Source organism: Mesoplodon densirostris, chromosome 18 (genome assembly GCF_025265405.1).
Source record: "Mesoplodon densirostris isolate mMesDen1 chromosome 18, mMesDen1 primary haplotype, whole genome shotgun sequence".
Classification (NCBI taxonomy): domain Eukaryota; kingdom Metazoa; phylum Chordata; class Mammalia; order Artiodactyla; family Ziphiidae; genus Mesoplodon; species Mesoplodon densirostris.
In genome coordinates, this window is record NC_082678.1 from 50,812,173 (window position 1) to 50,833,445 (window position 21,273).

The 21,273-nt window shown below is 50.5% G+C and overlaps 1 protein-coding gene across 3 annotated transcripts in view; it reads right to left on the reverse strand.

The window, feature by feature from the left end:
• Nucleotides 1–1,162: 1,162 nt before the first annotated feature.
• Nucleotides 1,163–21,273, reverse strand: part of SUPT6H (SPT6 homolog, histone chaperone and transcription elongation factor) — a 32,300-nt gene continuing 12,189 nt past the window's right edge. For all 3 annotated transcript variants that reach the window (XM_060080870.1, XM_060080868.1, XM_060080869.1), the window contains 30 exons: nt 20,753–20,854; nt 20,389–20,505; nt 19,947–20,036; nt 19,603–19,745; nt 18,561–18,709; nt 18,306–18,404; nt 17,725–17,854; nt 17,488–17,638; nt 17,166–17,320; nt 16,770–16,965; nt 16,219–16,358; nt 15,990–16,107; nt 15,114–15,190; nt 14,719–14,854; nt 14,288–14,425; nt 14,042–14,209; nt 12,934–13,061; nt 11,600–11,807; nt 10,923–11,070; nt 10,346–10,488; nt 9,050–9,190; nt 7,062–7,257; nt 6,423–6,661; nt 5,754–5,867; nt 5,453–5,577; nt 3,613–3,725; nt 3,125–3,202; nt 2,862–3,028; nt 2,205–2,392; nt 1,163–1,958 (listed from right to left, as the gene is read on the reverse strand). In XM_060080870.1, the coding sequence (XP_059936853.1) occupies nt 1,772–1,958; nt 2,205–2,392; nt 2,862–3,028; nt 3,125–3,202; nt 3,613–3,725; nt 5,453–5,577; nt 5,754–5,867; nt 6,423–6,661; nt 7,062–7,257; nt 9,050–9,190; nt 10,346–10,488; nt 10,923–11,070; nt 11,600–11,807; nt 12,934–13,061; nt 14,042–14,209; nt 14,288–14,425; nt 14,719–14,854; nt 15,114–15,190; nt 15,990–16,107; nt 16,219–16,358; nt 16,770–16,965; nt 17,166–17,320; nt 17,488–17,638; nt 17,725–17,854; nt 18,306–18,404; nt 18,561–18,709; nt 19,603–19,745; nt 19,947–20,036; nt 20,389–20,505; nt 20,753–20,854 (4,284 nt within the window). In that variant the 3' untranslated portion in view covers nt 1,163–1,771. The remainder of the gene's footprint in view (nt 1,959–2,204; nt 2,393–2,861; nt 3,029–3,124; nt 3,203–3,612; nt 3,726–5,452; nt 5,578–5,753; nt 5,868–6,422; nt 6,662–7,061; nt 7,258–9,049; nt 9,191–10,345; nt 10,489–10,922; nt 11,071–11,599; nt 11,808–12,933; nt 13,062–14,041; nt 14,210–14,287; nt 14,426–14,718; nt 14,855–15,113; nt 15,191–15,989; nt 16,108–16,218; nt 16,359–16,769; nt 16,966–17,165; nt 17,321–17,487; nt 17,639–17,724; nt 17,855–18,305; nt 18,405–18,560; nt 18,710–19,602; nt 19,746–19,946; nt 20,037–20,388; nt 20,506–20,752; nt 20,855–21,273) is intronic.

The following is a 21,273-nucleotide window of genomic DNA, read 5'->3' on the forward strand; positions in this document are numbered from 1 at the left end:
TAGGTCCAGGGCAGGAGAAGAGTCCCTCTGGGTGGGAAGGAGGCTTCCTGTCTACTGGGAGACAGGTCAGTGCAAAATCCACTTGGTGATAGGCATTGTGTGCAGCGATACCACTGATAAATTAAGCCTTTTAACCCACTCTGTGCCGCCTTGCCTGGCCTTTCCCTACTCTAAGTGGCCTTGGGGCAGGTGCTGGTAGCATCAAAAGGAACATGAACCTTCCCAGCTGGTGTGGCCCTGCTCCTGCTAGGCCCTTCTAGGCCTTTTGTGCTGAAGGGAAAGGAACTGAATTCCTGTCAGAAGGCCAGCCCCTTCCCCCAGCTCTTGCCAAACAACAGCCAAAGGGATCTTGAATGAAGGAAAGCAAGGCGGGAGCTCTTCAAGTGTGGGCAGCAGTGGCCTTTTCTGACTTCTCTGCTGAGCCCCAAGCAGAGGAAAGGGAGGGGAAAAGCTTTGCTTTCGCAGAGCTGACAGGCAAAGCTGTGAGGTGAAGCCCTAGTAAAGAAACACAGGGAGATCAGTCCAGAACAAAAGAGGCAATGGGGCTGGGGGAAGCGACTAGTCGGCTCTCTTCGCCAGGGCTGTGTGTGTTGGGGGGACCAGGTGAGTGTGGGGGGGGCCATCCTGGGGGAGATACACTTGACTCACGTGGAGGTACTGTCAGAGACCAAGGCCCAGCCGGCAAAAAGGGGAGAGAGAGGTGCAGGGTTCAAGTGGAGACACCCAGATTGACTTGTGGCCTTTCTCCCATGTGCCAGAGAAGACTAGAAGGCACAGTGGATGGGGTGGCTGTGTGTGAGTGTAATAGCAGCTGCTAACATTTCCTGAGGCCTGATGAGGTCCCAGGCACTGGACCTAGCACTTCACACATTCTTTCTTAGTCCTCACAGCTGCCCTGCTGAGCTAGGTATCATCATCTCCATTTTACAGATAAGAAAGCTGGCTTAGAGACAACAGGAACTCGCTCAAGGTCACAGGGCTGGGAAGTGGAGCAGGGATGTGACCCTAGGCAACGTGGTACAGAAGCCACCTGCTCCTCTCTAAGTCCGTGCCTCTCTGATGGCCTGGAAGAGGGAGTCAAGGGAGCCCTCAGAGCTCCCAACACTGCTTTGAAAGCTCCCCCTCAAGAGCTGGAGAGTTGGGGAGAGGCTTCGCCAAGTGCTCTATAGAAACACTGTTTATTCAAACGACGACGGGCAGGAAGCGTGGCAGCAGGGGGTAGGGGCAGCCAGGTGGGGCTGGGCAGGTTAGCACTGCTCCCCTACGTCCCTTGTGATCCTGCTTTGATAGCCATCCAAGCTGTTGGTATCAGGGGCAGAAATACCTTCCCTCCTCTCTCCTGTCCCAAACTGAATAAATAGCATTCCTCTCCCCACGAGAGCTGGGGGAGACTCACGTGCCGAGCTGGTGCTCCGTCACAGCCCAGAGTCAGGTGAGAGCAGCAGCTCAACATGGCTTGTAGGGAGTAGAATACAGAACCGTTCCACTCTCATTTTCTTCTTCCTCTTCCTCCTCCCTGCCACACTCCCTTCCCAGCCTGGTCCCAGGACAGGTGGTCGGTGAGGGCCTGGAGTGGGAGTATCGTTGCCTAGCGTACACTGAGCTCACGTGCGCAAGGCCATCCAGACTGTCACCCATCCAGGCTGACCACCAAAAGAGAACGTCAATTCACTCCACTTTATGGACAGAAAAGGAGGGGCAAGGAGTGAGGCAGTGGGCAGCCAGGCCTCTCCCAGCCTCAGAGGTAACCAGAGTCCTAGGAGCAGGCCCTCTACCGATCCATCTCGTCCAGGAGTGGGGTGGCGTCGCCAGCAATAGACATGGGGGTGCTTTCGATCATAGGGCTGGGGGAGGGCCGAGGTGTCAGCCGCTGCTTCTGTTTCCGCCGTTCTGCCTCCCTCTCCTGCAGCCACTGTTCCGCCATCTTCCCCCAGTCGATGGCTGCATGGCTGTTGGACCTGGGAGGGAGAGCAAGGGCCTTTGAGACCGGGACTCTCTAGAAGAAAGCCTTCCCAGCAATCACTGGTGAGCGTCCGTTCTCGCAGAAGTGGACCTCGCCTCTATGGACAGCTGCCGCACTGCGTTCTTCCCTCTTCTCCCAGAAAGCAGTCCTCCTGGGACATCACCTGGGTCACGGCTGCCAGAAGATCCAGAGCCCCTCCCTCTACTAATAACCTGTTCTGTGCCACCATCTGTCTACTTACTTTGGCTGCTGCTGCCGTTGCCGGGAGCTGGAGGAGGGCTGGGGCTGGGCCTGGGCGGACTGAGGGGTGGTGCTGGCCTGTAGCTGGTGGTACTGTGGTGTGGTGATGGGCTGGCTTGGGGTTGTGTAGGAGTAGCTGGGGGTCATTAGTGGTGTGGCCACCGGCTGCTGGGCTGGCGTCGGGAACACCTGGAGAAGGGTGAACAGTTGAATCGGGATGGGTTTTGTGCTTAGTTGGTTTTCCTGTGAATTTCTGGCAAGCTGAAAATTTGGGCTCCGTCCAGAGCCTTCCAGCTGACCCTCTCCTGAGCAGTGTGTGGTTCTGAGCAGCAGAGGCAGGCCAACACGATGGGACCTGGCACAACAGGGTGCACCCTGGACCACTTGAGGTTGCTAGAGGCTTGAGGATTCTAAAGATCCCAAGAGACTCTGTGGAAAGGTCAGAACTTCTCTCATTCCCTTTCCCCTTAAATGGGCCTGAGAAAAAGGAACATCTGCTGGAGACAGTTCCTAATGCGGTGGTAGCCCCCTCTCCTTATGAAGGCCCTCGTGGTGGGCACTGCAGAGGCCGGTCTACGCACACAGGCTGGTAAAGGATGGCCGCTCCCTCTCACCCTTCCCCACCCTCTGCAGGGAGCTTCCTCCCCAAGCCACGTACGTGGTAAGCGCTGCCGCCCCCTCCACTGCCGCCGTAGCCGTACTGGCTGGAGGCCCACTGCGCTGGGGTGGCATTAGGGTTCTGGCCTTGGCCTGTCACGGCAGCAATGGCATTGAACACCTGTGAGGTCATGTTCTGGGGCAGGGCGTTCACAGCCCGTGTCAGATCTGTAAGCACACAGAGGTGGGAGATGGGCATGTTAGAGGTAACAGTCCTTCTAGCTCCGTCCCTCTTATCCCCAGTCCCTGGCACGAGCTCCTTACCTGCAAGGTTGATGTTGGCTGGGGTAGCATTGATAGAGGCAGGTGTCCGGGTCCTGCTGCTGCTACTGGGGGTGATGCCTGTAAGAAATGGCCCAAATTATGTCTCACCAGAAACCTACTTCTGGTTTTACAACTGGGGGGCTGGGAGAGGTACTGAGGTGGGTGGAAAGAAGGGAAGCTGGGGGAATTCCCTGGCAGTCCAGTGGTTAGGACTCTGCGCTCTCACTGCTGAGGGCACGGGTTCAACCCCTGGTCGGGGAACTAATATCCCATAGGCCAGGCGGTGTGGCCAAATAAATATATAAATTTAAAAAAAAAAAAAAAAAAAGGGAAGCTGTACAGGCAAAGTGGAAGATGGAATAGGAATTAAGAGAACTACAATGACAGCCTAGGCCTCAGCCCCTCCTGTAGAAGGCCAGTGATTATCTTGACTCAGCACTTAGGTGTCCCTCAACCACACTCCAGAAGTCAGAGAGAGTAGAACTCACCTGGTACAGGATCCTGATAATGATCCTTAAACCATCTGAAAAGGCCATTCACAGTCGGGAAGATTTGGCCCCGGTACCGGAATCCTTCTGGAGTCACTGTTACATATTCTATCCTGGGATTTTGGGAGGAAACATACATCAGATACCACTTGTGGCCAGCTGTAAGAGAGCGGCCAGAGCAGATTTCACCATGTGAAGTACCCACACTGGGTGCTGGGGGAAAGGAGAGAGAAAAGAGCCAGTCCCTGACCCTGTAAAAGGAGGCTGCACTCTGGGTGAGGTGAGGAGGGCACAGCAGAGTCCAGGCAACACCAGGAGTCAGCAGCCCCTGGTGTGCTACGTTCAGGCTGCCAGAATAAGCCTTGCTGGGGGCTGGGCCACCGTCCTGCGCTGCAGTATGTTGGCAGCACACTGCAGGTGAGGGTTACTGAGATCACAGAGTGTCAGGGTTGGGAGGCGCCTCCCAGGGCAGCAAAGCACAGCTCCCCATGAGCCGGAATCCGGAAGTGCTTCTTGACGGTGGTTGGTCTGCCCTTACTTAACACTTTGCCAGAGCAGAGAGTGGATCAGAGGATGGGCTCTGGGTTCAGACCCAGTCCTTGTTCCAGTTTTGTCTCTGCCACTCATCACCTACATGGCTTTGTACCAACTTACTAAACCTGAACCTCAGCCTCATTTGTAGAATGAGGATAACAGCACTTAAAACCCATAGCGTGGGTATGAGGAATAAATGAGACAACACGTAAAGCCCTTATCACAACACTTAAAAACAAGTTGTGCTCAATAAAGGATAGCTGTCAACAGCCAACAGTCAACGCTAAGTATGGCAATGTGCTGACTCATATTAAGCTGAAACCTGCTTCCTAGATCTTCTACCCAACTGTTGTTCATTCTGCACCGCAAGGAGTTTGTGCCCCTTTCCACGGGACGCTATCATGTTGCCTCTGCTCCTGGTTAAAGTCCCCTGTTTGTTCAATTGTTCCTCATGGGATAGTTTCCAACCGCCACATGGCCCCGGCTGCTATCTTCTGGAAGCATGCTGGTGAGTCAGAAAAGGCTTCTCAGAAACAAGCGCAATATTCCAGAAGTGCCCACGATGGTGCAGGGTCCAGAGTCCAGAGCTTCTTGTCCTCTGGCCTCTGAGCCCCTCCTAATAGAGCCCACACTGTGCATCATGTGCGAGCAGTACAGGACTGAGAGCAGAAAGGCGCAGGCCGTGGCCAAGGACCAAAGGGAGGATGGGGGAGTAGGGAAGGCTAGTATGGCTATCAGTCTGGGTAACGGACACAAAGAAAGCAGGCCTAAGGAAATGAGACTTTGTCTGATGCAGGGTGAACAAAGGAGGGACTCAGATAGAGGAATGCCTAGGAAGGCCAGCCTGTCAGTCATACACAGAAGGGAGCGGAGCAGGTTGGTGACCGCAAGAGATGCCTTCCTGACCGATCCCCGTTCAGCACAGGCTCACCACAGCAACGGTGAGCCACCGTGTGCTGAAAAGCCCTGGTGAGGGAGAAGCAGAGAGCGGAAGGAGTGACCAGTGTGTTGGCCCCCATCTTTGCCAGTCAGGTGGAGAGAGCGCCTGGTGATTTCTGTCACTCTCTGGGTGGGAGAAGAGGTGAAGGGAACTCCTTTTCGCAGGGTTGATTAAAGCACCTTTCTTATTCAGTCTGCCTTTTGCCTCTAAATCATCACCCTCTCTCCCCACCTCCAACCTCCACCTCCACTCTAAACAGATACGAGGAGAAAGGCAGTCAAGCAGAACCAGAGAGAGTACTGTTTGGGGGCCTGCTAGCCTATCTGTGGACCCCAGTGGCAGCACCTTCTCAGCACCAGTGCTCACCTGGGTTTACCCCGGGGCTGGTATCCCAGTAGGAACTTGCCGGGCAGTTCCTTGCAGGCACAGATGAAATAGGGAATGAAGGTGGGCTTCTCCTTCTTAGTTTTGATGAGCAGCTCCTCTAATTTCTGGGGGTAGAATGAGGGGGAGAGGTTGGGATAGCAGCATGCTTGGTACACAGTGTCTGGCTCACACATGATGTACATACACCTCCTTCACCAGCTGAGCATCCCCTACACTGAAGGGAAACCATACATCCGTAAGTGACTGGGAGGTGTCATCCCTTGCAGGGCCCTGGGCTCACCTTACGGTCCCCACCACTGCAGTCCTGATAATACTTGTGGTTCAGAAGGTCCCGGGCAAAGGATGCCATAGGCTGAACGTAGCGGGCAACAATCTCATCCAAGTCTTCAAATTCCTGTGGGAAGAAAACGGCCCCGACTGTCATATCCAGCGCTGAGATTCGGCCTTCCATCCAGTCCACTTGGAGGAGAGCCCACTGTGGGGAGGAGCGTCCCGGCCCTGCTGCAGCCTTACTCTGCCGCAAAGTCCCCTCAGTGTATCCATCTGTTTGAGTCATGCCCAGATTTATTAGCTTACACGGCACAAAAATCCTTTAATTCATAACTTTAGTTCTCCCTTAGTGCTTGGGAACAATAGGGGGCTCCATAAGATTCCTCTCCACTGAAAACAGGACAAAGAAATTTGGTGTGTGTGTGTTGTGCACGAAGCGCTTGCATGTGTGTTTTCTCCTCTTCCTCCAGAGGTTCTCTAGTCTATTTTAAAATCTGGAGGACAGGGAAAGAAGTGAAAAATATACAAAACTGATATCAAATTACTCATTTCATAACCAACCTCCTGTTTTGTTGCTCTGTGTAGCTAAAATACAATGCATACCAGTAACTAAGGTGAAAGTGGTTTGTTTCTGGAAGCGGGAGTGGGGATGCTAGCGCAGGCAGGGGCTGCCTCTCACCTCACTGTTGATCCACAGGGTGGCTCCCAGGCTGAAGGCATTTTCCTTGCCCTCTTCCCGCACATCCACGTGCTGGTATATGCCGTCACTGACCTTCCAGGTCACCGTCAGGTGATTTTCACCCTTGCTGCTCGGTCGGATGATCACGTCACCCTGGTCCATGGTCTCCATCATTTTTTCTGCTTGCTTAAAATTTATATTATAGAAGGACGGGTGTGCAATCACTCGCTTGATATATGCTGAAGAGAGCAGGAAAGAAGTATAGGTCAGGTGATGGGACTGGGAGCCAACAGCCATGGGACAGGCCATGGCTTAATTTCTGACCCACTACTGAGTTCTGAGACTCTTTCACCCTCTCTGGGCCTGGATTCTCTGATATGAATGATATGTTAACCTGGGCCCCTGGGTGCTGAGAGAATGAAGCTTTAAGAGTCACAGTGCATTAGCAAAGAAAATGTGACCCAAGAAGACCCCAGCTTCCAGCCCTGCCAATGGCTCCCTTTCATGATGCCTCTGGGTCTCGGCACCTCAGAGCTGAGCGCTCGCTCCCACCGGGAAGCTGAGCAGTCAGCAGTGCACCCTGCAGAGGGAGAGCTGCCAGGACTTGGGGTGCACAGGCGTGGTCGTGGGCACACTCACTGGTCCGCTGTTGCTTCCGTTTCATGTCCTCCTCCTGCTTGTGGTCTGCTGCTTCAGCGTCAAAGTCATAGTAGGTGTCCTTGGGCAGTTTCCACTCGTTGTTCCTGTCCATGAGGTCTGAGGTGCGGCAGGTCAGGTCTGCACTAAACTTCTCGATGTCAATCTTCATGATGCGGCAGTGAACAGTCATTCCCACCTAGATCCACAGAACATTTGAGCTGGAAGGGACAAAGATGGTCTAGCCCGATGCCCTATTTTACACGTGAGAAAAGCAAAGTCCAGGCAGAAAGGTGGAGTGACTGCCCAAAGCCAGCCAGCTACTGAGTGGCAGATTAGTGGGAGTTCAGGGTTGAGTTTCATCTGCAGACTACAGTCTGTGCCCTGTACTGATGCCTCCCACTCTAGGCAGAAAAACCAACTGAAGCCTCCTGGGACATGCTCTGTCACTGGTAATATTCCCTTTTCTCATAAAGCTGCCTAATTGTTGCTGCTAGGATGTGATCCAAGTCTGGCCGCCCTTTTTGGAGGGAAAGCAAAGTAGTAGCTATTTTCTGTACTTTACCCCTGATTTGAGCCCTTCTGTCTAAAGAGTAACAAAACCCAGTCATCTGCATGGCTCTCCTTCTGAAAATCTCCCTAGCTTCATTTACAGGCATACCTTGGAGATATTGCAGGCTCAGTTCCAGACCACCGCAATACAGCAGATATCACAATAAAGTGAGTCACAAGAATTTTTTAGTTTCCTGGTACATATAAAAGTTATGTTTACACTATAGTCTACTAAGGGTGCAACACTATTATGTTTTAAAAAATGTACATACCTTCGTTAAAAATTACTTTATTGCTTAAAAATGTTAACCATCACCTGAGCCTTTAGCGAGTCCTAATCTATTTGCAAGACTAACATCAAAGACTACTGATCACAGATCACCCTAACAAATATAATGAAAAAGTCTGAAATACTGTGAGAATTACCACACATAAATGTGTGACACAGAGACACGAAGTGATCAAATGCTGTTGGGGGACCTCCCTGGTGGCACAGTGGTTGGGAATTCGCCTGTCAATGCGGGGCACGTGGGTTCGGGCCCTGGTCCGGGGGGGATTCCACATGCCGCGGAGCGGCTAAGCCCATGTGCCACAACTACTGAGCCCACGAGCCACAACTAGAGAAGGCCCACATGCAGCAATGAGGACCCAATGCAACCAAAGATAAATATAAAATAATAAATAAATTTTTAAAAAAATGCTGTTGGGACAATGGTACTGATAGACTTGCTCGATGCAGGGTTACTACCAACCTTAAATTTGTAAAAACAAACAAGCAAACAAACAAACAAACAGTATCTGCAAAGGTCAATAAAATCAGGTATGCCTGTATTCAGAATGTCTTTCCCCAGCCTTCCTAAGTCCATAGGCTCAGGGGTTCACAACACTTAGAACCAGAGAATTTGGCAGATCTGGTACCAGCTGTATCACTAACCAACCAGCTGATCCTGGAAAAGGCACTCAAATTTCTCTGAAAAAAGAAGGTAGTATTTCCTTCCCCATCAGGCTGTGAGATTTGAGTCAACATATGTAAATGTCAAGGGCTGGTATCTAGTGTGTGCATAATAAACGGCAGCTCTCACAAGAGAACACTAGAACAGAAAGGGAGCTTAGCCTTTCTGCTTCACAGCATGTAACGCTGGGCCCTGCTTCCTGCCCGCCGGACTAAACCACAGCTTCCCACACAGGAAGAGAGAGCCCTCTCTCAAAGGGCTAGCAATTTGATGAAATTTCACAAAGGCAGGGCACAAAAGCTGCTCCTCATTCAGACAGACGGTTCTCGCCCTGACTTCACTCAACTGGTTATAAATCCTCCTGAAATGCTCCCCACCAGGAGCCACTGGGAACAGAGCCTAACTCCTGGTGGGGACAGCCCAAAGCCAGCCTGATTTGGGCAGCTGAAAACTGCACCAGAGGCCTTACCCCAGTCATTCACCTACCTTCACTCGCTCCTCCGGCCGCTTCACCACCTTGTCACTGAGGAATTTGGTGGGGATGAAGCCAGTGACACCATTGTCTAGCCTTGTTTTGACACCGATGGCCTGGCCTGGGCATGAACCACTGTCAAAGTGGTTCCAGACCTAAAGAGGGCATCAGGAGAGGAGCCTGATCATTAAGATTCTGGAGATCACACATTCAGAGAAGAGCTGCCAGGAGTGCTGTAATTCATTTCACCATCGACACTGGCATCGTGATGTGAGAACACGATGACTTAGCCACCCAGCAACACAGAATTTGAATATTCCCAAAGTTCCTTGACTCATAACTCATGTTTGGCACCACTGGCCATCAGACCAATCTTTTATGGTAACATAATTTATATGTCCCTCCAGCTACAACTGAAGCCCCTCCCTCCCATTCTGTTCTGACCTAGTGGGCATAAGAAATCTCTCTGTCAGTCTCCTCAGAACAACTCATTTCAGTGAACCAGGCACACCTTGGCTCTTTATAACCTGGACAAATCTCACCAGCTTCTTTTATTGGGTAAAGTGAAGAAACTGTCTATTTTACAGTCTGCCTAAATAACATTTGAGGATCCAGAAAAAGCTTTCAGGATGGCTTTTATGAGTTCTAACCATGAGAAAAGCAGATGATGTCTAGAAGAATGTGGGAAAAATTAAGACGTGTGTGGACAATGAAAAAATTGAAGGGAGCCTTACAGATACCTTCTAACTAGCATAGGGACACAGTGCCTACACTGTATGTGAGAAATGCATATATCCTCTTGTCTCTACTCTGGTTGAGCTACATCCTCAGGGAACGGGAAACAAGGATTAAGGGTTGGGCCTCCCTGGTGGCGCAAGTGGTTGAGAGTCCGCCTGCCGATGCAGGGGATACGGGTTCGTGCCCTGGTCTGGGAGGATCCCATATGCCGCGGAGCGGCTGGGCCCGTGAGCCATGGCCGCTGAGCCTGCGCGTCCGGAGCCTGCGCGTCCGGAGCCTGTGCTCCGCGACGGGGGAGGCCACAACAGTGAGAGGCCCGCATACCGCAAAAAAAAAAAAAAAAAAAGGATTAAGGGTTGAGCGAGAACAGAAAAAACCACATAGATCATTTCTGACTAGCATACAGAGGGACTTCATGTTAGGCCTATATGCATTCCAGCCCTCTTCCTTCTTTGTGTATTCACTTGGTAAAGTGTCATCTAAACTATCCCCATTCTTGGTTCCTTTATAGGGCACTGAGACCATTCAATAAAGGAAATTCAGCGTTACCATGGTAACAATGCAGCATGTACCTCGCTTAGTTCAGGGAAATTGTCCTGTTGACAGAAGGGGCACTGCCATAGCCCTGTCTCATCGTTGCGGATCGCCTGGTCATAGCTCTCACCCTGTGGACGCCTGTGGGCGATGCCAGTGACGTTGCAGATAATGAGCTTTCCTGGAGGAAGGGGAGAGGAGGAGAGGGAAGGGAAGGAGAGAACAGGAAGCAGGCTAAGAGAACTGGAGAGGTAACTCCTTCCCACCAGCCGTTTAGTGACAGAGCTTCTGTCCTAGAGCATCTCCACTGATTTCCTTCACATCCTCGAAAAGGGAGATCTTTCCCTCATTTGATGACAGGAAAATGAGGCCATAAGACTGATCCCATGAAGACCCCACAGCAGCAGGTTAAAAGCATAATCTGACCTTGAACTCAGCTTTGACTTCCAGCTCAGGGCTCTGTAATCTTCTTAAAAGTTTCCCTGGTCTTTCCCACCTACAGTACAAACCTGCCTCATTCTGCTGGAACTGTTGCTTGGTTTGAATGTGTACATTGAACGCATCCCCTCACCCCTACATATCCTCCTCCAGCTAAAAAACAGACACAGAATTTACCAATGTAGAAGGTCTCTGGTGTTTCTTTGGTTAACATATTGAAGATTTCCTCTGTGTTGGGAGAGCGATAGGCTGTCCGGAGGTCCTTATACCGACAGCTCAGCTCTGCTCGGATGTCATACAGAGTGATGTGTTTGTCACCATAGCCCTGGGGAAGAAGCCCCCGTCAAGAAGAGCCTTGCAACTGCTCCCCAACTGAGCCATCAGGGGTTTCGATGAAAGAAGTAAGCCAGTTGGCTCCTGTCAGGGTTTCTCTTCTTTCCCCCTAACACTTACTAAAGGACTAAAGGAGGTTTTCAAACTTTTTCTTAGCCATGGAACACTGTTCTGATAAAAATGCCTCACGGAACCCCAATGTGTAAAACAGACAAATGCAAAGCCGCACCACTGGAAAGGAGGAAAGAGGGCCTAGAAGGAAACCCTGCTACTCACCCCCTCCCAGCTCCCTCGCAATGTGCCCCCAACAATGACTACAGCAGTCTCCGAGACGCCCTCGGCTCCTTAATAAGCAGACTGAAAACTTCCTTGAGAAACCCAGTACAGCACGGGGAGGGAGAAGGATCAGGTCTCCTACACTAGCAGTATTAGGGCTTCTCTGAGGACTTGCTGCCTGAGTCTCCTCTCAACCAGGCCACTTGGGATGGTTTCTGTGCCAGCCCTTCTACACTGTCACCCACCTGCCTCTCCAGTTCTTCTGCAAAGGCATCCAAGTCCAGGTCCTTGAGTCGCTCTGGGTTTTCCAAGATCTCCTCAAGGGCCCCTGCAGGGTTGGCATCCTCGGCTGATTCATCATATTCCAGAGCATCCACTGCCATCTTCCTGGCCCACTCATAGGTCTCAGGGTGAACTCGGGAACCATCAAGGACTTCAATATATGAGTCAGTGCTGAAGGAAAGGCAGAAAAGGGGCAGGATATATAACGAGAAGCTTCTAGTAACAACCCAGATGTCCACCAATGGGGAACTGGTTAAATAAACCAGGGTACCTCCATACAATGGAATACTATACAGCCATTAAAAAGAATGAGGTAGATCTATGTGTGCTGACATGGAAAGATGGCCACAATATATTGATACGTGAAAAATGCACTGCAAAACACTATGAACCGTATGATCCCATTTTTGTAGTAAATGGGTAGTTAGTAAATGCATAGCAAAAATAAAATTTAGAAAAGTTGTAGTATACATCAACTTGTTATGGTAATTATCTCTGGGGGGTGGGATTATGGGGGACTTCCACTTTCTGCATAATATTTCTATATGTTGAATTTTATATCATGAACTTATATAAGTCTTATAATAAGATAAAACAAGAAGGGGGAAGAAGACCTTTGAGAATTTGCTGACAGCTACTTTCCCCCATAAAGCCTTCCCAGGCTGGTCTTGCCCGTGCACTCACATGGACCTATGTTATTCGTGGAGTGTTACAGCAAAGCTGGGTGGAAAATGAAGTTTTAGAACTTGAAGCCTATTTCCCCACTGATTTCCATTACTGAATGAGGAGCTATGTGCCCGTGGAAAAGATCCTCCAAAGACTGAGTTGATAACTTCTGGAGAGGAAGAGGTCAATAGTGAAGTCCAAAGTCCAAGTGAATAGAACTTTCTCTCAATAACATCATCTCAAAACATACCAAATCTCTCTCCCCCTTCCTGATGCCTCAGACCCCCACACTGCTTCTCCACTGCCCCTTCTATTCCCACCGTTATCTAGCCACAACAAACCATTAACAACAGAACAAGTATGTGTTTACTGAACCAAGTCTTATGTTTTCTGTCCTTGATTTATAAACTAAGTTGGTTCTTTTTATGTTTCTCTCACAAAAAAGCTTCACATAATTGAACTGATCTTTTCCATAGGTCAGAGGCTCTTGACTAAATAAAGGTTCCTCACCTTTGCTTTAAAACATTTCCTAATTTAAACAGCTTGTGGCCCTTTGACAGCCCTAATCCCTGAATCCCCAAAGCAAAGCCCAAGAGAATTCCTCTTGGCCCACCCAGGCAGAGGGCATCACCTGTCCCCCAGGGAGGCTGTGTCGATCTTGAGGAAGCCAGCGCAATTCATGAAGACTTTGGGACCCATGTGGCACATGGTGACCAGCTGGGTCCGGCTCTCGAGCCTGGTGTTGTTCTGTTTCAGGATCTAGAAGAGCGGACTAGAGTAAGCTGGAGCAGTAGGCAGGCCCCACCTTCCAGCCTGCTTTCAGGTCTTTGCAAAACCCTCCATGATGGGAATTTTGCCGCCACACCCCGATATCTAACTGAGCACTACACCATACTAACTGCTACTAAACAAATTATGTTAAAGAACTACACTATGCCAAGCAAAGATAATACATACCTAATGTATTGCTTCAAAGTTAATGATACAGTCAAGTAGCCACCCCATATTAAGAAAAAAAAAAATTACAAATACTCTTGAAGATCACTACATACCCTCCTCTGTATTGAAATCCTTTTTTTCCACTGGGGGAAAAACCCCGACTATCCTGGGCTTCCCTGGTGGCACAGTGGTTAAGAGTCTGCCTGCCAATGCAGGGGACACGGGTTCGAGCCCTGGTTCAGGAAGATCCCACATGCCACGGAGCAACAAAGCCCATGTGCCACAACTATTGAGCCTGCGCTCTAGAGCCTGTGTGCCACAACTACTGAGCCCGCGTGCCTAGAGCCCGAGCTCTGGAACAAGAGAAGCCACCGCAATGAGAAGCCCGCGCACTACAACGAAGAGTAGCCCCTGCTCGCCACAACTAAAGAAAGCCTGAGTGAAGCAACAAAGACCCAATGCAGCCATAAAGAAAGAAATAATAAATAAATATATATACAAAAAAACCAAAAGAACCCACTATCCTGAGGTCTGTGTCTAGTACACTCTCGCTTTCCTCCATCTCTTTTAAATCATGGCTCAGGTTATCTTTTCCATGAGCCACCACTGTACAGTAGTGAAGACCATGACTGTGGCCACCTGGTCTGAAGTCTGACTCTTGACTCTCTCTAGCTGGATGACTCTAGGCAAGAGGTAAAGTGCCTTTACCTCTTTGACCTTGGTCTGCCTGTCAAAGCATATTGGCAAAGTAAAGGTTCAATGAAATAGAACTTTTCTTTTTTTCTTCTTTTCAATCCTACCTTTAGGAGATGGGTCCCTTTCCGAGGTCCCAGGCCACAGACGTATTGAATTAAGGCCTGGCTGTAGGGGTGGGCAATGGCACGGTTGACGTCAACTCCAACCTCATTGACTCGGTTGATAAATTCACAGTACAACGCGTTGAGCAGCTCTTCTTTCACCACATGCTCCTGTCGGCACACAGCAGGCAGGGATAAGGTTATTGTGCCACTCTGTCCACTTGGGCCTATCTGTCAAATCCTACTCACCTGCAAGGGGTGAAACTTGAGGCACAGGATGTCTTCATCAGAGCTGCAAACCTGGGCAAATTCAATCAGAGGGTCCTGGATACGCCGGGCCAGGGAGACTGCCTGTCTCAGCACAGGAGGGTAATCCCGGAACTCTGCCTAGAGTCAAACGAGGGTCAGCAGGGCCGTATGTTCTCCTCAGCTCTAACAGCAAGAGGAAATCCAAACCGCCTGGCTTTTTAAGTCAGTTTCTCTTCCCTGGGACCATTTTTCCTGGGACCAATTTAATCTCTGGGGCTCCCAATCTGAACCATGACTGGCACAATGGAGATCCTCTGCATAGGTAAGTGAACAGGTGCAATCCTGTGCCCCCATAATCTTTGTTTCCCCAACTCCCTGGGATTGATAGCTCTTGCCTGGGCAGGGCCTAAGGGTGGGGGCTCCAGCATTACCTCTGATTTCTTGCTGTTCATATAGAGAATGGCCAACTCATTGTCAATCAGCTCCACCCCAATAGAGGACAGCTGTTGACCTTGGTCCAGCTCATGCACAATGCGCTTCACATCCTCAATCAACATCTGGGCGTCCCTGGAGGAATGAGGGGTGCTGGTCAGGGATATTTCTGGACAGTTTCTCAGGGATGAACAATCTCATGGCTGGGAGTCGGGGAGGAGAGAACTTTGAAGACAAAGAGGTACAATATCCCCAGGGATATCCCCTGGGGATGGGCATAGTACCAAGGCTCTACACAGGCGCATGCCTACTCTGTAACAGGGACAGAGCAGATTCAACAATAAAGGATGAGTGACTTTAAGCCAGGCCTGGCCCAATCCCCTGGTACCCCTACCTGTTCTCTCCTGCAACTGTCACCACATGAGGCTTTTTGTTCAGGAGGAATTTCTTTAGAGTTTCAATGTCTTGAGCCTGGAGTGAAAGAGAATTGGAGCTGAATGACTTTGAGGATAGGGAGATTTCAAGCACTTCTCTCTCCCTAAGCAGCCCGAGACCTTACAAGACCACAGAACAATGATGCAGCACACGCTGTCAAACTGGAAGACAAAACGAGGGGACTAGGACCTCTAGTTTGAATATTGTACTTCTGTTAATATTTCCTAAGATTATTACACTTCTGGCCTATGCTTGAGTTGTGGTTAACCAAACATACTTAGGTCTTTTTTAACATAAACCACTGCCTGGCAGTCAAGACTATTCTAATCTCCATTTTAAGATTTTTCTTTCTTTTTTTAAGAGCTGTTTGTTGAAAATTATTTTTTAGAATGGAGCTCTGTCAATAAAATTGAAAGACACCTTTACGCTAAAAAAAATCAGACGCATATACATGAGATGAATTCAAGTTTCTCTTCCCCTGGTAGAAACACAAATGCTAAAGCAGGGAAAAGGTTGGCTTAATGCCACAGTGGCTTTCAGCTCCTGGAACAAGCTGACCCAGATGCTGGCAAAAACAGAGGCAGATATGGCAGCTCCCAGAAGCACATAAGGCCTAGGAACTGGCTTCAAGCCAGAAGGAAATCCTGCACTAGAACTTGAGTGCCATCTACTGCCTACACAAGTGAGACTTATCCCAGGACTTAAGAGGTCAGGGACCAGGTCAGAGATAATCAGGGTCTTGCACGGGATGTTGCTTAGACCATAAACTCTTATCCCCACTGAACTATAAGATGTGCTCAAGATGTACACTTGGTAACCTGTCCTAGTCACTTGCCTTCTTCTCCCGTTCTTCCTCTCTCCACGCAGTCCGCCGTTTGGTAAAATGAGGCAGCCGGAGGAAGTCTGTCACTTCTCCTTCACCGTTGACCAAGGCGCAGAACACAGGGTGATCTCTGCCAGCCCGACAGAAAAAGAACCGGGTGATAATCAGCAACATGAGGATACAAGTAAGAGAAGAACGAGACTCGGGAGACAGATAAGGGTGATGCCAGACAGGAAGTTACCTGGCAGAGGAGAAAGCAATGCCTAGGACTCGGATGCCCTTCCCTTGGTTCTCATCCATAAAGTCATCATCTTCCTCTACCTGTTGATCCGGCCGGTAGGGTGCCACCCTCAACCAGTTGTAGAGCTTCCGACTACAGGCCTGGGGAGGAGGCACACCAGTCACTATGGCCAGCAGGCCCGCCAAGTATGTTAAGGAAACAGATGCAGGCACACATTTGCAAAGGTCATATTTATAAGCATGCACATTCCTAGCCCTCGGCACGCTTACAACCTGAAGGCGTACTTTGCTTTTAGAAATAGGAGAGTACACAGAGGCCAGTCGTATAAACAAAGAATATGTGTATGCAGTGGGGGAGGGAGGGAAGAGGCTCTTCAAGTGGGGAGGTCTTGGAGTGACCCGCGACCTTGTTTGCACTCCCTCTTCAGGTTATGCTATGTCTGCCCTCAGTGTTTCCCCATTAGCTACAGGACAGCTATTAAGGGGTGCCTTCACTCTCAGCTCTAGCTTGGGGAAATCATATGACTAAAGACCACGAGCTCCTGTCCTCACCTTTATGACATATTCTTTGGCTTCGGCCAGCAGCTTGTTCTTGAGCTCTTTGGCCATCTGCACGTACAGGAACTGCTGCAAAGCTCGCTCGATGGCCATGGTGCGCTGCCGATTCCACTCCTGCACCTGGTGGCTGAACTCATCTCGGTAGTAAAATTGTTTGATTTCTTCAAAATACGTCTGGTCATTGCCATAGCTGAGGAGAGACAACACTGTGGTGTCAGGGACAGAGAAAAGGTGATGCCCAAATGCCCTTGAACACTGGGAGTGACTAAGCCAGGGACGGTGGCTTGCTCAGTTCTGAAAGTGTGGTTCACATTCCTGAGGGACCCCTCCTTCCAACAGACTACTGACCAAGCCCTTCCCAAAGAGCCCCCAGCCCAGAGCTTTGCTTACCCTTCCACCCCCTTCATATCTATGCTGATGTCAATGGTGAGCAGCCCTTCATCTTCAGCCAGGCATATCTTGAGGAACTGGTCATCTCTCAGTTCCTTAACAGGCTTGTTCTTTAAGTACTTGAAGGAGTAAGCGTAGTGGGCTTCATCCACATCCTGTACACAAGAGGGAATCATCAGTCAACACACAGACGGGGCTTGACCCTTGGAAAAAAGACCGACTCTCTGCTCTCAGGCAGACAGCTAAGTGTGAAGGCAAGAAACTCACTTCAATCAAACAGAGCTGGACCCCATGCTAGATCAAAGCCCCTCAATCGGCTTACCTTTCTACCTTTCTTGGTGGGGGTTATGTTGAGCTTGGCTCTCTCCTGGAAAGTTTGCCTCAGCACCTGCCGGACAAGGGGCTCTCGGGCAATCTGCAGGGCTACCATGTAGCGGGCACCTTCCAGCACAGCTTCTGGTGTGGGGAACTGGCTGTAGGGAAACAGGAGGAGCTGCAGGATGAGGACGTCTTTGCCCTCGGGCCCCTCCCCCCGCCAGCCACCTACGGCAGCGCCCACCTGCACACGTAATCCTTGGCCAGCTCCGAGGGCTCCGCGGGGAACTGCTCTGTCTCGTGCCTCTGGTAGCTGTCCCGGAGGTTCTCCCCAAACTGCTCGGGAGTCAGCCCGAACTTCTTGGCCAAGCCATCTAAAGCAAACCAGGAGGGTGGAAGGTGAGCCAGCAACCTCTTGGCGTTCAGTCTAGAGCAGCAATTCTGGGCATTAGACTGTAAAGGGATCACGAATGAGCAGGAGCAGGATGTCTTACAGTGAACAGTGAAAACGCTGACTTTAAATACCTAACAGGCGGTCACAAAGCAGAAAAAATAGAAATTTTCTGTGTGACGACTGGGGTCAGAACTAAGGTGGAAGTGACCGTTTAGTAAAAGGACTTCCCAAAGATAGGATGAACTCCCTCTCTCTGATCATGTGTTTCCCACTCCTTCAGGAATTATGGGAGAGGCTGGACCATTCTTGTGGCATGGGTGTGGGTCATGGGAGCAAGTGTTGGAAGTGGATTGGTGACTCATTCAGATGTCCTTTAGGTCCTCTTCCTACCTACCAGTGACTACTGGGGAACATATACAGCTCGTTTTTACCTAGCCCAGCGCTCTGGCAGATGGTGTACATATCTCGGCGGGAAGCCTGCTTGAGCTCTGGCCCTCTCTGCTCCTCATCTTCTGCCTCCTCACCATCACCTGGGAAGAAAACATGAGTTAGTCCTCTGGTTTCCGGTTTCCAATCACTCCCAAGGATCTGATACATGTAGAGAAGCCCTGAAGTGTAATCGGCCAAGGGGATCCTTGGAGAGGCCATGGCCACCAAGCCTCTAGGTTTTCTCTTCCAACACTCACCTTCCTCATCTCCCTCTTCCCTTACACGCTTTAGCTTCTTGCGGCTGGCCTTGGCGGCATTCTGCATCTTGGGGATGTCACGACCATAATAAAGCAGGAAATGATTGTAGACATCTTTCAGTTCATCCATTGATTGTACATCCTTGAGCCTGGAGGGAAGAGACATAAGACCTCAATTGTCACGGAGGAAGGGTATACCCCAGTTTCGCTACAAGAGGTCCAATTCCCATGAGGCAAGATCCCAACTAGGATGAGTACCCATATTTTCCAATTATTAAAGACATGCAATGGCCCCAGACCATGACTTAACTGCAATCAGGTTTCTTTTTTCTTTTCTTTTCTTTTTTTTTTTGCGGTACGCGGGCCTCCCACCGCCACGGCCCCTCCCGCCGCGGAGAACAGGCTCTGGACGCGCAGGCCCAGTGGCCATGGCTCACGGGCCCAGCCGCTCCGCGGCATGTGGGATCCTCCCGGACCGGGGCACGAACCCGCGCCCCCCGCATCGGCAGGCGGACCCCCAACCACTGCGCCACCAGGGAAGCCCAATCAAGGTATCTTAAAGGCAGAATACGTCAAACAAGTGGTGGCTGGTGGTTGTTAGAAAAGGCAACAAAGAAGGAGAGGCAGACGAGGCAGCAAGTCTCCAGTTCAGAGTCCTTGAGACAGTCCTTCTTTCCCCGGTTCACGCCGCTGGCCACTGAAATCAGCTGCTCCCCACCCACACCCCTCTCTGATGCCAGGCTCACCAAGCTACTTTCTGGTTGTAGTTTGGTTTCCCATGTAGCTTTCCACACAGGGAACATGTAAATAAGCAAACATGATTATCTGATCCTCTAAACCTTTTATACCAAGATGGATAAGTAACAGGAATTTCCCTGTCAGAAAGATCCCTTCTGACGTGTTGATAAGTTGGGATTCTAAGGAATGGGTCCCGCGCTGAGAATTTTGCAAGGTTATGCTGCTCTGGGGTCGGGGTGGAGGGGCGGGGGCCTGCCTTTGGTGTGAGGGCTCCCTGTAATGGAATAAAGCCTGCATATGCTACCTCTCCATGTCGGTGGTGTCCAGAGCCCGGATGCCATCAGCAAGGGGCTTGTCAGGGTCAGCAGAGATTTGCTCGTACTGGTAAGCCTGCATCTTCTCAAACAGCCGTGTTAGGTTCTCCTTACGGATCCTCAGCTGGGTCCACTAGGACAAGACAAAGCAGGAGTAAGGGATGGTATTCAGCCTTGGACACCCAAGACCATGCTGTTCCTTACCAGGAGACCCTGGGGGAAGCCTGACAGGGTCTGGGCTGCCACCTGATATGTACGGGAGAACTCGGGTCCCAGTAGTGGTGGTACCCAGTCCAGCCCTCAACCCCTTGAGGGGCATGGATCCCTGTATTACCTTTTCATCCCACTGCCACACCCTCCACAGGTCATTGATATGCAACTCGGGCTCCACATACTCCTTCCGGTAGAAAGCAATGAAAGGCACCTAGAGGGGCAAGGAGGTGGCAGTCAGCCAGAGAGGAAAGATCTGCAAGGACCCCCTTTGTTAGAGGAATAAACCGCTCCAGGAAATTCAACAGCAGGAAGCTTGGCCTCCCTCACAGGCCCACCCAGGACACATGCTCTCTTCCCCCTTCGCCCCGCCCCGGGGGAAGATAATGCTGCAAATGGGGTGGCACTGTTCTCTTGATCACTGGAGTCTATGGTCCTCATGCTTCTTGAGTCAAGGGACCACTGCTGCGGACAGAAGGGGGCTCCCCACCCGGCTTAGGGAGCCACCGTTTCCATCACCCCCGGTGAAGGTCTAACCAGTGGGCCACTAGAGCTTGAGGCGCTACCTCAAAATGCTGATTTCGCATGAAGCCCAGGGCCTCTTTAATCTTCTGAATCGTGCTGGGCCCTTTTCGACTGAAGCTGCTGGTTGGCTGCCCTCGGTCTAGGTAATCACAGCTTTCCTACAGTCAGAAGAAGAAAGAAACAGCAACGACACCATTACTTGCTCTGTCTTACCACCCACAAAATGGCTTCTTGTCACGGGATGACCTTCTCCGATTAAACCTAGAAAAATCTCCCTCACACACCCGCACACACATGCTATTCTATACTAGGCCCACAGATGTTTGGGGCAGGGGAGAAGCAGCTCCTCATCCTAATGAAGTAGCTTCTGGTTCATGTCAAAATATAGCATCTTTTTTTGGGTACCTGCAGAGAAATGGTTGGTGTGGCAAAGGCATTCCTGTAGATCCAGTCAGCCTCTTCTTCCAGTTCATCATCTTCAGCCCCCTTGACGGAGATGGAACGGAGCTGCAGGGGATAAGGCATCAGCATGAGACTGACTTTATCTTGTATCTCACGTAGCAAAAACATGCACTACTTCTGGACAAAAACGTGTGCTCCAGAGGCACACATTTCCAGTACCTGGAAGAGTGTTGTCTGGCAAGAAGTAGGCATGTCATGTATTTGCTCAAGAAAGAGTGCCATTTTAGGAACCATAAGCCACTGGAGAGTCTATGTTGAGCTAGACTTCCTGTACGCCTAGTCAGATGGGGTTCAAAGCTGACTTCCTGTATACCATTTTTAGATTTTTTTGGCTGCGCTGCCCCAACGAGGGATTGAACCCGCGCCCCCTGCAGTGGAAGCATGGAGTCTTAACCAGTGGACCGCCAGGGGAGTCCCCCTATACACCACTGCTGTTAGATTGTTGCTAGATTGTTTCTCTGCTA